The sequence below is a fragment of the Gymnogyps californianus genome, chromosome 3 (genome assembly GCF_018139145.2).
Source record: "Gymnogyps californianus isolate 813 chromosome 3, ASM1813914v2, whole genome shotgun sequence".
NCBI classification, from domain to species: domain Eukaryota; kingdom Metazoa; phylum Chordata; class Aves; order Accipitriformes; family Cathartidae; genus Gymnogyps; species Gymnogyps californianus.
In genome coordinates this window covers 64,461,297-64,478,974 of record NC_059473.1, presented here as the reverse complement: position 1 = coordinate 64,478,974, position 17,678 = coordinate 64,461,297, and the positions used below count along the sequence as shown (strand labels likewise).

Genomic DNA, 17,678 nt, shown 5'->3' with positions numbered 1-17,678 from the left:
GTCAACAGTACCATTTATCTGTGTGGTCAAGTGCAGGTATCTGCTGAATTGGGGCTAAAGCATGTAAGTGCAAAAGAAGTTACCTACCAAAAAAAGCATGTGGGAAGAGTAGGTATGGACCGTAGATGACTTTGAACTAAATAACGATCATAGGCTTTTTGTGTTCTTCACTACACAGGGCACAGCTTTACTTCGGTTAACCCCAGTGACCGGTGCTTTGGAGCGAGTACTTTAGTTCCTTCCCCACACCACTAACTATGGTCAAAGTAGAGTTTTCTCCACCCCGCACTCGCATACAGGTCCTGAAATATCTCAGGTCCTCTCACACTTCCTATTGAAAAAAAAATCTTCCAAGTTGTAGTGAAGTGTATCTGTCCTGAGCTTATGCTGGAGGTGGCAGAAGGACCCTCTTTTCAGCTGGGAGGTTTTGCCTGCCCTGTTACTGAAAGGCGGGAAGGAATTACAGGCTTGAGTAAGCGAAACAACCTGGCTTTAGCATACATCCCAAGATTAAACTGCCAGCTTTTGTTCAAGAGAGCACTAAGTCTGGATGAAGGAGATGTGTATGCGCAGTAGCTGCACTGAGTAACATAAAGAACCCTGAAATTATTTCCACAGAAAGACAAGTCACATGCCAGTTTCGCATTTTAACTCATAAGTTTACTCTGAAACTTCTGAGTTATGGAAAGAATGATTTAACACAATTTAGAAGTGTTTAAATAACAAAAGATGAAGGAGACAAAAATTATGCTCAGACAAAGTTATTTTATTATTCTTACAGTTTAAAAAATAAAATTACCCAATGTTGGCACAGCTTCCACTACACAGCAAAAGAAAACTTCTTTTTTTAAATATTTTGGGACAGGGAAAACAATCCCGGGATACATGCCATTCTCTTGAAACCAAAGTAAATAGTTCTTTTTTTCCCTGAATATGCATTCAACTCAAACCTAAAAATATATTAGACCAATAAAGTTATTTTACTGAATTAATGTGCAGCAAAAAAAGCAAATCAAAGAAAATATGTAAACAATTTATGTCTGGAAGTAAGGAGTTTGTTTCATGATGATTCACCATCTTTTTCTCTAATTCAACTTTCTAAGATTTTTCCATCAAGCTCTCTAAGGGCTAAATTCCACATGGAGAAACACGTGAGATTCTTGAGATCGAGAAGTGCAACATTAGCAGTTCCTTGTCAGTTGGCATCCTGTTCTGCAGCGGGAGAGACTGATGAAGGGCTCCCCAGACGTCTCACATGATTTAACTTTTGTCACCATCATCTTCTCCTCAATTAATTGCACTTGTTCCTTCAACTGAAGTAACTGGATTCTTAAACAGAAGTTTGGATATCTGACTGCATTTTGGTTGGACAGTGGAAGTTCTGGCACCACTGTCATTCTTTAATCTAAAATATAAGCAAATGGGAAAAAACCCTATGGTGAAAAATGAAGTACTAAACGTAAAACGATCACACCTTTTTTTCACCATGATATAGTAAGCTGAGGAAAAAATAATTCCTTTTGCTCTGAAATTCTCTGGAACAAGATCACAAGTACTAAAATAGTAATTCCCAAATAACGATCACAGAGTTTAGTCCCCAATTCTATAAACGTTGGGCATCATAGATCTAAATAGGACTCCATTCACTTCAAGTTAAATATAATGAAAATCAGGTGCAAGATTAAAGCCCTAATTCTGGATCCTATTTAAGACCAGACAGATTGTTAAGAGCATTAAAGCTCCATGAGGCCCAGAGCCTCTGACAGACCTAGCGCATCACTCCTACACACACAGGGAGAAGCCAGAAATTCTGACACTCTAGTTCCAAGTTTTGACATTAAACGACTCAGCTTTAAGTCTCAGTACCAGAACTTGGTTAATGTGACTAAATTGCTCTCCCTCAGGCCCAGAATTAGAACTTAAATTCTAATCCAAAAATCATAGCAAGATTTTTTTAAAGTGACAGGTAGAGGGACATTCATATTTTTTGCTCCTAATAGAAGGCAAAATATGTATATTTAGTCCCACAGCCTTTGCTTCCTCTCAGTTACACAGGATCAGAAAATGTCTATAGGTATCAGTAAGAATCAAATGTACAGTTGTCTTTAATGCTAACAGAAAAAGATCTGGGACCCAAACTAGCCACAGTAAAAACGGCCAGCACTTCTTATTTACAAACTACTTCCAGTATATTTATACAGGCAATTAGATTTCAGAAAGACTGATGTATGTTAAAATAGTAAAGGGTTATTTTTTAAGTTGAGAGAGGGGGAAAAATGCACAACATTCAAAAATTCTAAATAGAGTAATTTTTGCTCCTAATAAATTGAACGGAACCATGGCAAGTTTTCCTCACATCTTGCTGAAGCACTGTCTCTTTTTGAGCAGAATAAATTCACTTTTTAGGCCAAAGGGTGTAAAACAGGTCTTAACCATGAAAACCTAATGCTATGTGAAAGTTAACACTGTTCCTTTACAGTATAGAAAGTCCATTACAAAAATGCCATACCTCGGTGACAACTCCTGCAGCAATAGTGGAACCACTGTAGCGTAACATAAACCTCCCAAGCTCTTTAAAATCTTTATACAACTCTAGAGCAACAGGTCTTTGAGTTTGTAGTTCTATTACAGCATTCTGTCCCTTAGTCAAGAACCTGCAGGTAAATAAGCAGAAAACTCTATTATAAATATATGCATGCATAAATGAAAAAGAGAACAGTGAATAAATGGAAAAAAATTAACTTAAAAAGCCAAAAGTATAATGATCAAGCCTGATTTCAAGTATAACCCAAGCCACCAGACTGAAAACTCATTTGCCTGGAGCATACCTTTTAAGAAGGCATCTGATTTTTCCTTAAAAACTTCTAGAGAAGGGCATCCACCACAACATTCAGCAAATTGTTTTGAAGTTATCTTATTAATACCTGTTTTTTCATGTCTAGCAGAAATCAAGTCCTGTTTCAAACCCGACTAAAGAGCCAATTCATTGCTCTGTAGAAGTCATGATTTTTCTTCCCATTACCTTTCAGCAACAGTTTCAGCCATGCAATTTCTGAAAAAGGATTATTCTGATAACGCTGTATGTATCAAATAGCATTTCTACCCAAACACATCTTTAAATAACTAGAGGGATGTTCCCATAGCTTAACTTGTATGGGAAGACTCCCTAAATCTCTTTTTCTCTGACCCACTGTCTAGTCAAGTTTATTGTAGACAGTAACCCATCTCTGGAATTATACCAAGGATCCCATGCTATTACAGGAAGAAAAGACATAATGTCAAAAAAAACAACCAACCAAACAAAAAAACCCACAAAACCCCAAAATCCTTTAAGTGCAGGGCTGGTGATCTAGGATTCACTCCCAATTCTGCAAGTGACCTTCGGCAAGTCATTTTACTTCTCAGGTGCTCCACGTTTATCAAGTGGGCAAGAGGTTTTCCACTTGGTAAAGCACTCTGAAATCTAAACATGAAACCAACTGAAACAATGAAAGCATATTATTATAAACACATTATTGCTTCATAGTAGAACCTGCTTGATATACCATATATTAAGCAAAAGTCAGCCCATTTCTTGAGTAATTATTAACTATTCAAAACACTTACTTAGGTTTTTTCTTTGTCACTTCACCAGTGCTTTTGTGCAGGACACTCAACAGTCTTCTAATAGTAGCAGGTTCACTTACGGTTTGATAGTGTAAAAGCACCTAAAAATATTTTTTTCAGTTATTAAACATTCTACAATAATTAGAAATCCTAGGTGTTAATACTTGAAAACATCAACTTCTTTTAAGACTGATTTTTTAAACAAATGCTTATAAAACTTCTCTCACAGGAGTCTCTGCCTCACATTCAGTAACTGTTCCTAGTTCCTAAACTTTGTGATCTCTACAGATGTGACACAAAGGTCACGTATTAATTCATCATAAAAACATTTTTCATTCTTAAGTGTTTTGCTTTTGCCACTTCAGTGCAGTTCTATAGCATGAACTGGTATTTTATTTATTTTAAAAGGTATCTTACAACTAAGTGCATCATTATACTCCTACAAGGCGTGAGCTTTCTAAAGGACAGCCTAGCCTGACTGTGGTGGAACTCATGTTCTCTAAAATGGCTCAGCTATGTATTAAAAGCCAGTAAGAATATGCATAAGCAGCCACAATAGCCCCCTTCCTCTTCAATTTATAGAAGAATCCGTTTCTTCTGGAGAGACAGAACCACTTCTGGATGCTAAATGCCTCTCATATTCGGGTGGTTGAACATGGAGAGGAAAAGCCCTGAGCAACCTGTAATGAACACAGGAACTTTCACAGAGACTTACAGGAAATCCTTTAGTGATTGGAACCTCAATATTGAAGATGAGAACCCGAGCTCTGAAACGAGTGCAAACTTTAATGGGTTCCTTGGGATCACAAAATACACAGCCAACACTACAAGAGAGGAGAACAAAAGAAACTGATATATATCTTGACATACAAATGTTAATCACTGCACTGGAAAAAGATAAATATTTAAGACAAGCAAAGCAAAGACAACACCACTTTAATATAACCGGGGGGGGGGGGGGGGGGGGGGGGGGTGGCGGAAATCAGGAACACCGTATTAAAGCCTGTAACGAAATTAATTCCTAGACAATGTCTACGGTATTTTGTGGGTATGCATGAAGAGGTCTGTCTAGTTCAGTGAACAATTACGTCCATTGCTAATCAGTTTCTAAAAATGTCACTGTTTCCTGTGCGTAGGTACTTTGAAGAATTAGACTTTCATTCAGAGATTAATTGTTCCAGATCAATAGCATAAAATACTGCAGGGTGCCCAAAATTGCAGTGCTGCTGCCTGTAACTCAACTATTTTGTGGATAAAGGAACATCATGATCAGGACTCTCAAAACTTAAGCTCTCAGTAGCACTCATTTCCAAAAAACTCTGCATGGAGTCACGAGAAAGCTGCTGCTCGTTACAAGTCAATAAGGTAGACTAGACACAGCTTTTTCACACTGGCTAGTTTTAGCCATCTAAAATGAAAGGAAAATTAATCCCACCCAGAAAAACATGACTGAAGAGAACAAACAGCATGATTAAATGTATGCATCAGATGTAATCAAATTTCATCAATATCAAGAGGACTTAAAACTCCGTACCTTTTCTTGACAAATCTAACATATCTCCAAAAGATGAATGACATCAAGGTAACGAATTGACTCAAGCCTTCATTCAACAAGTAGAACAAGACTTCCCCCCCCGCCCCGTTTACCGCAGAGAATCACACCCCATTATGAAATGGCAACACAGAAAAGCCTGTACTTTTCCCTTAAAAGCAGAGCATAAATATGCAAAACTATCAATGCAAGGAGTTTTTCAAACACTAGCTTGAAAGTTTGCTGTCTGAAGTCCAACTGGAATGTAAAAAAGCTGAACAAATTATGGATCCAATTTTCTAGCCTGAACAACAACTGACACTTACCTAAAAGCTTGAGGCTAATGCTTAGCACGAAACCTATAGACTGAAATAGACACAAAGAGATCTGCTGTGTCTTACTGAAGGTATCAGACGCCCCCCAAAAAGGGTCAGCAAAACATTTACCAAAACAAATGTTACAAGCAGCTAAATGTGTTGAATAAACTGTTTCCATCAGTTCCACTTGTCCAGATTTACTTACTGGTATGCAACGGCAGTTGTTCGGATGTGTTTTGTTAGAATCATTTATGATTTGATAAGCTCTTCAAAAACCTTTTGTTTTATTTAGCAATAAGGATTTACTTAATTCAGCAATTAAAATGTCCAAGGACAAGTCTTAAGGAAAAAGGCTTTGAAGGTTACCAGTGTCAGCACTAGGGCAAAGTATGAAAACTAACAGTATTCTTCTGAAGTTGCCGTTGTACATGTAGCAGATGTTTCCAACGTTTGTACAGGCAAGCCAGGTGATATGCATCACTTTGGTTTTAAATATCCTGGTAGCCACATCATTCTTCAAGTAAACCGCTGATTGTTAAGTGTAATAGTTATAAAGCTTTTCATTAAAAACAAACCGTTACTTAGACTGAAACCCGGTTTTGCTCACTTGATTTTGATGATATCCATGCCGGTCAAAGTGAGACTAACGTGATCTCCTGCTGCAGCCCAATCAACTGGTTCATCATGCAGTGTGATTCCTGGAAATGAGTAAGAACAGAACCTCACAGTGAAGTACCTAGGTTCTGAGCTACAAACAAACAGCTCTGTTCGGGCCATTTGTGCTTCATCAACCATTACTCATCAATTTTCAGTATGAATGGGTTGAGAGTAAAAGCTTTTTAACTGAGAAGACTGAGGAAGCTTTTTTTCCCCCTTGGTGAGGACTCACTATTCTCTCACCCCACCCTGCACAATAACATGGCTTTATTTAAGCCAGAAGAGGGGATCTGGCACTTGTCACACAGCGCAGATGACGCAGTCCTGAAAATGCCGTAGTACTAATATCTCCGTATCTGCCCCACCCATCCTTTGAGGCACACACACACCCTAGACCGCATCTTTCATATACTTTAATGGTACTATGTCAACTTTCATTTACCTTAAGTGGGTTTGCTGACTCTTTCATAAAAAAGCGTAACTGATGCCTTTCGTTCACAACATCGCGTCTATTAGAAAGCATCTTTAAAAGTAATTTTATTCTGATTTTGATGTATTTTAATTGCTTTAAAAGATAACCTAGCTGATGGGTGAGGACAAAACTAATTGCTCCTGACTTAACATTCTGAGGTTGCTGGTAGACACCAAGAAGGAAAGAAAAAAACCCCACTTGTTACAAATACTGCATACCTTTATAGATCCAGTCCTATTTCGCTACAGATTGTATTTATTGATTTGCAAATCTGTTCCCAAAACCACTTGTCAAAAACATGTCAGAAAGCATCATTCAACTACAAGCATGTTAAGTACTGTTTTTTAAGCAGTGTTGATAATTATTTCACACATACGTGTCACTCTCACAGAATAAGTGAAACTCAGCCTCTTGAAATGAAAAACTGGAATCCTAATGTGCACACTACCTTTAGTAAATATTGTATGATAAATTACATTATCTCTTCTTTACATTAAATATAAATAATACATGCTTAATGAACTAATTCCCCCAACCTTCACCTGCATTTCAGTCATATGCGAGGCAGTACGAAAGAAAAATCATAGAATTGTACCATTGGGGATACTCAGACAAAATACATCTTTTTCCATGCTACTTCCTCCACTCCCAAAACAAAGGAGTAACTACAGTGGTCTGATAACCATATTCATCCACATTATTGTAACATTCCTGTGCATGCAAACAATGTGCATACAACCGTATAAACAGGCACACTGAAGAGCTTCCCAAATTAGCACTGAACAAGCTGGTTCTGGAACAGAACAGGACAGTCGAACCAGCACATTGCTGAATTCAGGCTAAATAATTAGATACAGAAGCCTATTCATTTATTTTGAGGGCTTAATTTTTTATTCATTGGTCAATGTAGAAAAATCATAATTTTATCTTTCTGTTTGCATATGAAAAAAACAACTCTGCAGTACAAAGACAGCAAGCTTAATCAGGAAACAGCTAAACATTTAATGTCTTGACTTAGCTATTCCTCTTTTCAGAAATCAAATGTATTGAAATTTAAATCCAATTTTCGTCTCTTTTGTAGTTGCTCAGGACAATCATATCCTGAAAGTTTGTATATTATGAAAGGATCAGTGACAAATCTCATGAACATCAAACAGCAGAGACTTAATTCTCAAGTTTTTTCATATCTAATTCATAAGATTAATTTCTAAAGGTTGTTCAACATCCTCACACTTCCTAACAGCAGTAACACTCCACAGCAAAGCTGAATATTAATGATTCCTGTACTGCATATTTTTATAGACATTGCTGGAACTCAGATGTTTTTACAGGTTCTTCATAAAGCAACGTCAAAAGTCATGAGGCTATAACATTTGGAATATCTGATATGGTAAAAAAAGGTAAAAAAAAAAAAACCATGCAAGATTTCACGTACTCTTCATAGACATATTTATACAGACACAGTCACATCTAAAGAAATTCGTTTTATGCTTTCACATTTTATGTTTGACAGTTAGTATCAGTTTGACAGTCTGTTACCATTTCAGTAACTGCTTCTAGCCCAGTATTGACCTGAAAGTAAACACACTTCTGAAGACTGTACCTTTTGCAGTGCAAGTTTCATTGGGAGGCATTGCCAGAAGTCGTTCTCCAACTTGAATATAGCCTGCTTCTATTTTACCAGTCACACAAAACCCTGATCCTTGGTCTGTAATAAACAAAGTAATAATTTCAAAAAACTTCATAATAAGGTCAATTTCCCATCACAAGTTAGCCCTTCAGCAATGCATAGATAAGTTTTTAATATAATGACAGGTTTTTTTCCCCCAGTAGAGTGTTCAGTACTTGCAAGTTAGCCAGCTGTGCATCATAATGAAAATGAAACATTAAATTCAAAACCTCTAGTTCTTATGTTTTTCAGAACTAAGGGAGAAATATCCTTCTTTGAACAAATGAAGGTACATGAAGAAATATTTTTTAGTTTTTCAATATTAGATTAAGTCCCTTAATTTCTAGCAATTTTATTTAATTCAGCACTTTCTCACTACAATTACAGATAAAAAAACATACCACAGACCTCTCATAGAAATTCTCATGCATACAGGTGCAAATTCCTGTGCCATTTACTGTTTAACTGAGTCAGAATACTACATGCTCTGTCTGCATATTACTTTTACTCCTGGAAAGTCAAAGATTGATTCAGTCCTACTTAATATGAGGAGCTGTTATAATTGTGGATGACTTAAGTATTTCTGAATAAAAAGATCTGCAGTTTTTCTTCTTCAATGTCCTAATATTCTGTTCATTATTTGAATGTCAGTTATTTTCAATAGATGTGCTACATGTTCACATTTATGCACATACACCTTAAGAAATGCCTCATCTCCTTAGCATGTGTTTGCAGGTGTGTTTAAAAAGAATCCTCTGAAGTGATTCCACAATGACATTTTCAGTATCCATACAAACAACAAACACACCTTTTGCTGAACATTAGAATTCAGCGATAAGCAAGCATCTGAGTATTTTGTGTGTCACATTAGATTAAAAGCTTAATTTAAAACTGAATTCAAAAGAGCAAGTTGACCTCAAATCTTGAGGTCACATACTACCAACTTGCTCTTTTGCATTCATCACCATTATTGATGAATGCTTCCATCTATCTAGCTGGAAAAATATTACCAGTATGTCTGCAAGCTAATTTTCCTCTAGTCATTCCAGCAAATGAGATGAATGCAGTCAACTAACAGATGACATCGGATGTCAAAAGAACAGAAAACTGGAGAAGCAGATGTTTCTAGCTTTCTTCTAACAGAAGAAGTTTCTAGCAGAAACTTGCTAGAAAAAGAATCCCCAAGTCATGGTACAAATACCACCTCAATATGGTACACAAAAGAACCTGAAGCTGGCTCTGCAAGCACTTGCAGGCAACCAGAAACATGAACTGGTTCCAAGTTCCCAACCACTCCCAAGCACAATCAAGAACCATTTCTCTCTTTTTCACATCGTCACCAGCTCTGGCTTGGTAAACCAGTCTGGTGTTTGAAGCTTCACCCTTCCCCGTGCCGACTGCTTCCTGCAATGTGTCAAGTTCCTTCTGCTCCCCATGAAATCAATGCAAGTACAAAACAGATAGTGGGGGACAGAGTCAGGGCATAAAAAATGGCCTGATTTCTGTGTATCACGGTACTCAGGTTCTGCCAGGACATGTTCTTTGTCCTCAGGATTTGGCTGCTGGACAAGGCTTTTTCTAAAGTCAGGTCAAGTCATACCCTAGACAGCATTATAATATGGTTAAGTGGGGACTGATGCAGCGGTGAAGGAATTTACAGGGACCTCTTGGATCAGGAGATAGTTTGCCTGGAGACAGCATTAGGAGGGCTATGGAGGATAACAGCTAAAATCAGGCTGAGGTTGATGAATCATATGTGTGGGTAACCTTAATAAAGAAAGGGGTTTTCCAAACTACGTAAGAGTACACTCAGCACTCTCACTTTTTACACATTTCTACGGACAGCTCCTCCTGAGCATGCACAGGCACTGGAATAGAGCTGAGAACAACTGTTGCTTCAAGTACTCGTACCTGCAGCTACTTCCTCTGGTGGCATCCAAGTTAATTAAGTTTTGAGATCACAAGATAAGAAAAAAATAGCCTAAAAAACACCTAAAAGGCCACATTCAGTGATAAGCCCTGTATATGTAAATTGAATCCCTTCCAAAGCCATTATTTTTTTGCATACTTTAGCAAAAAATCAGACTTTTCCACAGAACAGATTTAGTCAAAACTGCCCATTTTGTGAAACTTAGCTCAACACAAAAATGATTATCACAACTTTTTTGTTGCAATAATATTTTGAAAGATCTCAATCAATAATCCTAACACACTTTCCCACAGCTCACACAACCAAGGAAAAAAAAAAAAAAATACAGTGATGGCCTAGATAACGAAACTAGTGGTAACACACTAGGGTAAACTCTCATGCAAGGTTTCAATATTTAACTTTATGGCTTCAGTACCTTAAGTCAGCTAACCCAGGGCATGTACAGCATCTAGTGTTTTCTCAAAGACCCACACGAAAATTGTACAAAACTGATTTTTCCAATTACCATCAGTATTTTGATCTGGTTTGTTTGTACTTCCCCTATAATCACCCTAGATATAAAGTAAAATTTCTTTTAAAATACAAATTTCAATAAAAGTATTTGATTACAAATATTTACAACTTTTCAAATCATGCTGTCACTTAGTTTGCAACATTTCTCAAGGGACCTACAGAACATTTCAAATGGGATGAGTGTTACAAACCTTATTTCTTCTAAATTACCTGTAAATGTAAATGCATTTAACTGAAAAAAATATCAAGTTTACCATGAAAACCTTAAGGGCTCAAGGCAGTCTATTTTCTCCAGACAACGGGAATAAGAACTGGTTATAGTTACTTGCTGTCCATATCTCTATTAAGTGCTAGGGAATAGCTAGTGGCCTTTCATTAAATCCTTGGCTGGTTATAACAGTCTCACCACCACCACCCTTTTCTTCCACCTCACTCCCCCAAATTTTTATACGAAAATGAAGGAATTTATCATTATTTACAGCTACAACAATGAACATAAAAGGAGCAAGTCAAACTTTTTTAAAATCGAGGAGTGGAAGGTAAAAGATCCCAAAGTGACACTTATAAAAAGTTTGAGAAACATTCATTTAGGCAACAAGAATCAGTTTGGGAAAGAGAAACTCCCAAATTCTGTCCCACAGAACCATCCACTCGTTACATAGCCAATTAGCTGGTCATGCAGATTTTCTTCCTCAATTTCTTTTCCAGCGTGTTTCTCCTTCAGCGGTACTATCTAAAATTTGACAAAAAACAGTGCTTGAAAACTTACTATTCCTGTTCAAGACTACTGATACACATAAAGCTCCTACTTTAAGTCTTATTTTTACATCATTTTTCAACACTTGTGTTAAATATCGGTGAAATGATGGTGAAAATATGATAAAAACAACCAACCTTTAAAAACATCAGCAACACACAACCTAAATGGTTTATCCACTGATCTCTGTGGTGGCTTGAAAGAATCTGCAAATAAATTGGTAAGACCTTTTAGAATTTCTGTATTCAATAACTATCTCAACAACTTCTCACTTAGGGATAAATCAACTATATTGCATTCCAAAGACTTTGTCCCACATTTCCCCCAAAATAAAAGTTTTGACATACACAGGACTAAGATATATTAGTTTATAAATGAGGAAAATCACACTCACCAATTTGCTCTAACAAACACTTTCCTTTATACCACTGTGTCAGGTCACTTGACTGACCCCTTGTGACCAGATTTTCACCACCAAGGCCACTCGTTGGGATATAAGCCACATCTGATTCCTAATTAAGAAAACAGAAGTTAAGCATACATTAACAACAGGATCTTCTACCAGAAGCAAGAGGTGCATTTTTTCAATATTACGCATCTAAGCTATAAAAGAACAATTGGCACACTCGTATTTTCCCTGGAGAAGGCGGATTACTCAGTGGATCCATCTCCTTTCTGTTTACCTCTTGCCTGATCACAGTGCTCCAACAAAGAGTTGGAGATATTTAAACATGATCATAGCAACATTAACAACTAGAAACTGAGTTCAGGTAACAAGCTCCAATTCCATATCTGACAGGCAAAACATCAGTTTGAATTACTGGTTTATGCATAGGGATTTCAGGAAGGCCACAGCTAGTCCAAATGGAGAGTAGTTGGAACTGAGGAAATGTGAGAAGAACAGTCAAGAATGGCAAATGGAGAGTGTTCTTATGAGCTCATAATCCACACTCTGGTATAAAACTCTCTACTGGCATTCATGTAATCCTGAACATTAAGATAGACGATCCTTGGTCTGTTCTGCTTTGTAGACAACAATCCCAAGAAACTACAAGTGAGATGAGTGCCCCAAAGATTCAACAGACCTAAACAAAGATGATGACAGAAAGAGTATTAAAGAACTGACTGTCCTGGTTTCGGCTGGGACAGAGTTAACTCTCTTCTTAGTAGCTGGTACAGTGCTGTGTTTTGGATTTAGTGTGAGACTGATGTTGATAACACTCTGATGTTTTAGTTGTTGCTAAGTAGCACCTATCTTAAGTCAAGGATTTTTCAGTTTCCCATGCTCTGCCAGCAAGCAAGTGTACAAGAAGCTGGGAGGGAGCATAACCAGGACAGCTGACCCAAACTAGCCAAAGGGATATTCCATACCATGGAACGTCATGCCCAGTATATAAACAGGGGGGAGTTGGCCGGGAGGCGTGGATCACAACTCTGGCATCGGTCAGCAGGTGGTGAGCAACTGCATTGTGCATCACTGGGTTTTTTTTCCTTCCCCCCCCCCCCCCCCCCTTTTTTTTGTTATATTCCTTTTCATCATTATTATTATATTATTTCATTATTATTATTGTTAGTATTATATTTTACTTTAGTTATTAAACGATTAATCTCAACCCACAAGTTCTACCTTCTTTCCTGATTCTCCTCCCCATCCCATTGGTAGCAGGGGGGGTAGGGAATGAGGGAGCAGCTGTGTGGTCCCTGGCTGCTGACTGGGGTTAAACCATGACACTGACTAACCTTATCCAGGGCTCAATGTACACCCTACCAGTAAGAAAAGGAATCTACTATACTATGTGCATATAGTAGCAGCAGGAAAGAGACACAAAATAACCTCAATGTAAGAAAAGCTCATCCTACCCAAATGCCTGAACAAAGCAACAAAGGCCTCAGAAATTTACATTACCTTAAAGCCAGCTTGTTTAAGAAACTGGCCGAGCTTACTCGTAATTTCCTGAAATCTTTCCTGTTGCCAATTGACCTAAAATAGAAAACAGATTATGATAACAAAATTGTAGATTTTTAACCATGACTTTAACATATTGTTGCATGTCACCAACTCTGTAGTAGCAGTAGGTGTTCTTCACACACAGCACCCAATGAATTTATAAATATGAGATTTCCAAGTGGATTCATAGTTGAATACATAAGAGCATACACATTAACAATTACTGATAGCAAACAACGCACCACTCAACTTGGAAGCCCCTTTAGTTTGATCTGTCCTTGAACTGCACTTTTTTTTTTTTAAGTTTACACAAAATTCAGATTCAGCAAGAATATATACAACACAGTAATAATCTAAAACACAACTGGTAAAATTTAACACACCTTACAGGTCTAAATAAAGCTCCTGGGGTCTTGGCCTGAATGACCATCAAGATGCCCTTGCAGATCCCACTAGGTTAACTGCTTATGTGAGATTTTCACAAGTACAGGAAGGACCCCTACTCATTTTAGCACCAAAACTATCCTTCTGTGTGCTTTGAAAATACACCCATAAATAAAAAGAAAAGTATTCTAAAGTCCAAACACAAGAGACAGAGCTGAGAATCAAAGAAAGAAACAATATTTTATTATTAGTGTCATAATACTAATCCTTAAACTTAGGGTCGACAATCCTGGATGGAAGCACTTCAATTAAATGAAAAAATTAAGCATGTACCTGGTCCATTTTATTGACTGCAACAGCTAGCTGTGTCACTCCAAGAGAGCGCACTAATAATCCATGTTCTCGAGTTTGTCCACCCGTCTCAAACCCTGCTTCAAACTCTCCTCTGCTAGCATCCACAACCAAAATAGCCACATCAGCCTAGATTAAAAAAAATACAATCAAAAGTGGTGAAGAGGTGGAAATAATTTGGGTAAATATGTCAATCAGCAACATTTCACACAAAATGTACTTTACACGGGAGGAATCCTGATGTGCTTCAAATGTAACTGAAACTGCTCAGTCCTATCTGTATCACGCCCACTTTGGTGAGAGATTATAGCTTTATGTCATCAACCATCATTTTCTGTTAAACACAAGCCAACTCTTGGTTTTGGGAACTTGTCCTCTTCACACTACCTACTATGGATGTGCTGCGCAGACCTCAACTAAACAAAAGTGGCCTGTGCTCCATAAGCTTAAGAATGGGTATGAGCACAATGTTCAGTTCTCCCTGCCTCAGTCTAGACACCTTCATAGTGAGAAGCTGCAAAAATTACAGCTAACTCACCTCACTATACAACTGGGACAACCGGTCAACTGCATGTTGGATATGGATGCTTCACAGTCCACTCAAGACACTGGAGCATGCCAAAATCACAAGGTGAAAAAGATGAAGTAGCCTATTTTGTCATCTAGGCAAACTCTCTGCCACAGCATTAAGAGCAAATAGGTATCACACAGTCTACAGCACTGCACAAAAGTCAGCATGTAAGCACAGGGAAAAACCAGATTTTGCTGTTAGCCTTAAAAAACTTCTACTTTTCCTGCTTTGGTAAGTAACAGCCAGTTAGACCATCATCATATACCAAGAAATGGCAACAGACATGAACAATAAAGGTACTGCTGTCAAGAGGCAGGTGTAAGAATTTCATAGGACTGATGAGAAGGACATAACGGAAAGAGAGAGGAGAAAAAGTGGTACTTTCTCCCTTTCCTTACATGCTTATGCTTCAGGATGCCAGGAGAAGGAACAGAGACAGCACACTGTCCTGGCTCTGAATTCTCCTCGCCTTGTCCTAGGCGTGAAATCCCCACAGCTCATACAGAGATGGCACAAGTGTGAGAACGGGAAAAGGATGAGGGATGAATTTCCCCACAGCTCTCAGCCTCAGAAGTGCATTGCGGTGAACTTCTCCCTCAAAAAAAAGGACATCCTGTATTTTCTAAATTATAAAAACCGTACCTCGGGACTTATGTGAATTAACCACATGTATCAAAGGCCAGATCCTGGCCCTGATAAGGCTGATTTGCATTTTGCATAACAGCAGTTGGGGATTCACCTCCTAACAGAATTCTCCACGATAAAAAGGCATCAGAGCCATTTCCACGTTTGCTTTCTTCCACCCATTGCTTCAGCGCTGAGCCTACTCTAATAGGCAACAGAAACTTGCAAAGTTTCAGTGATTCCTTAACAGGCTTCAGAATAGACCAGCCCCTCACCATTCTGAGAGCTGAGGAAACACAGAGATACCAAGTCTTATTTGGCCAGCCCCATCTTCTGCTGAACTGATAAAACTGCTGATGGATCTGCAAGTCTTCTCTTAACACTTCTGCCTGTATTACTCTTTCCCCAAACGACAAACCAATTTAAATTGAAGTTGTAAAGAAAATGGCATGGCTGCGTCGACATTTTCCACTGTTCTGAAACTAAAGATCCATTTCAAATTTTAAAACTCCTGAACTTCCTACAACATATGCTCCACAATATAGATGACTACAAGCTCTACACCATAATTTGCAAACTTCTGACTATTCTGCAGCCTAACCACTGAGTCACAAGGTCTGAATTCTCACCCAGGCTCTGCTTCAGAGCTAGAGCAGAATTTGGGGCAAACCAGTCTTCCTACAGTATAGTTCTCTATCTGTAAAATCACACTAACAGTACCCATCCTTACTGAGATCTTAAGCTAAAACTCACATTTAAGACTGTAATGACATGCACAAAGCAAAAACCTCTACACAATAGCTTAGCTTTGGAAAAAAAATAATCTTTGATTACACCTCTACTTTGGAGAATCAATTCTACTATTTAAAAAAGGGTGCCTTTAAGTGGAAAAAATTTCACACATTTTATGTCATGTAACCACGTTATTCTTCCCCTCCTCTGATTTATTATTTCCATAAAACAAATAACTAACCTATATGAGAATGGTAAGTGCCATACTGAATTCAATGGGTGGTGCCCAATACTTTTGACTTTACCTACTGTTCCTAAAGCAAGTGGCACATAGTCTCTGCAAATGTCCTATTGACAACACAGATGCATTCTGCATAAACTTTGCTATCTATGTTTTCTCATCCCACATAAAATACATTGTTAAATAGAAGAATGCCTTTTGTTTGACCTCCCCAAATCTTTTTTCTTTAACCTAAAACCACTTAAAATCTTTACCTACAAGCCTACTTCCACAGAACTTCTTGTCGAGTAGACATAGGCCACATTTGAATAGCTTTCAAAGCTCAACTCTGATTTTATCAAACTGCAACTTAGTATTCAAATTACTTCCCTAACAAAACTCTCCTCCAAAAAGTTAATGTGTGTCCCCCCCCAAAAAAAAGCAACTGCCTTTAAAGTTAAACAAACACATTCTTTTTTAAGTTTAGAAAACTCATTAAAACCTCAAAGATATCTTAGCACCATCAATGATTCCATTTCATCTTAGATTTTAAAAGAAGAAGAAAACCAATTTAAGAACAAGTTATAAATAATAATGTTATTGGAAAAAGAGTTTTAGATGATCTCTACCTGTGCAGCTCCTGTAATCATATTTGGAATGAAGTCTTTGTGGCCTGGAGCATCCATCAGTGTAATTACTTTAGTCTTTGTCTCGAATTTGGTCATACCCACATCCATTGTCACTCCCCTTAAACAAAGTATACATGCAACGCACCATTAAAACTGCTTTGAAAGCTTCATAGAGATATAAAATAAGCTATTAAAAACACAATCATGAAATTATACACTTCATAGCTTTCACTTGATTTAGCCTGCACAAAAAAATTGAAAGAAACCTGCTTGCTGGAGAAGCAGACCTCTAGAGCTGCCTTTCAGTAACTCTAGTCGTGAAGAAACAAACACCCAGAATTCACAGTACTAACTCCATGCACCCATAGACTATGTCCCAACAAGCACAGTAAGAACATGAAAATTGTACTGAGTATTTCAATCATTACTAATTCTACTTGCCTTCAGAAAAAGGCATCATAGAGTAACAGAAACCAAGCTACGAATAAAAAACCAGAAGGTATGGGACTATAGGAATATTTATACATTTGCAAAGATCCACATACAGAACTACTGATTATCAAGGAGGGATCGCAGCGCTTTGACTCAGTTCAACATCTCACTAACAACCACGTGTTCTGCACAGCACATAGGATAGGATTCATCTGATCAAATGCAAACACCTATCATGCACATGTCTGTATCTGGGTGAGTCATCTGCATCTCCCTTCATACACGATGAAGACAGACAGGCACTTTCAAGGGACAAAACTTCTCACATTAGCACA

At 37.8% G+C, this 17,678-nt stretch overlaps 1 protein-coding gene across 1 annotated transcript in view; it reads right to left on the bottom strand.

Moving 5' to 3' along the window:
• Nucleotides 1-745: 745 nt before the first annotated feature.
• Nucleotides 746-17,678, bottom strand: part of HBS1L (HBS1 like translational GTPase) — a 65,004-nt gene continuing 48,071 nt past the window's right edge. The window contains exons 8-18 of the mRNA XM_050894630.1: nt 16,912-17,029; nt 14,118-14,264; nt 13,359-13,433; nt 11,847-11,964; nt 11,590-11,658; nt 8,187-8,291; nt 6,062-6,152; nt 4,322-4,430; nt 3,607-3,707; nt 2,510-2,654; nt 746-1,405 (exon numbers count right to left, since the gene is read on the bottom strand). Of these exons, the coding sequence (XP_050750587.1) occupies nt 1,394-1,405; nt 2,510-2,654; nt 3,607-3,707; nt 4,322-4,430; nt 6,062-6,152; nt 8,187-8,291; nt 11,590-11,658; nt 11,847-11,964; nt 13,359-13,433; nt 14,118-14,264; nt 16,912-17,029 (1,090 nt within the window). The 3' untranslated portion in view covers nt 746-1,393. The remainder of the gene's footprint in view (nt 1,406-2,509; nt 2,655-3,606; nt 3,708-4,321; nt 4,431-6,061; nt 6,153-8,186; nt 8,292-11,589; nt 11,659-11,846; nt 11,965-13,358; nt 13,434-14,117; nt 14,265-16,911; nt 17,030-17,678) is intronic.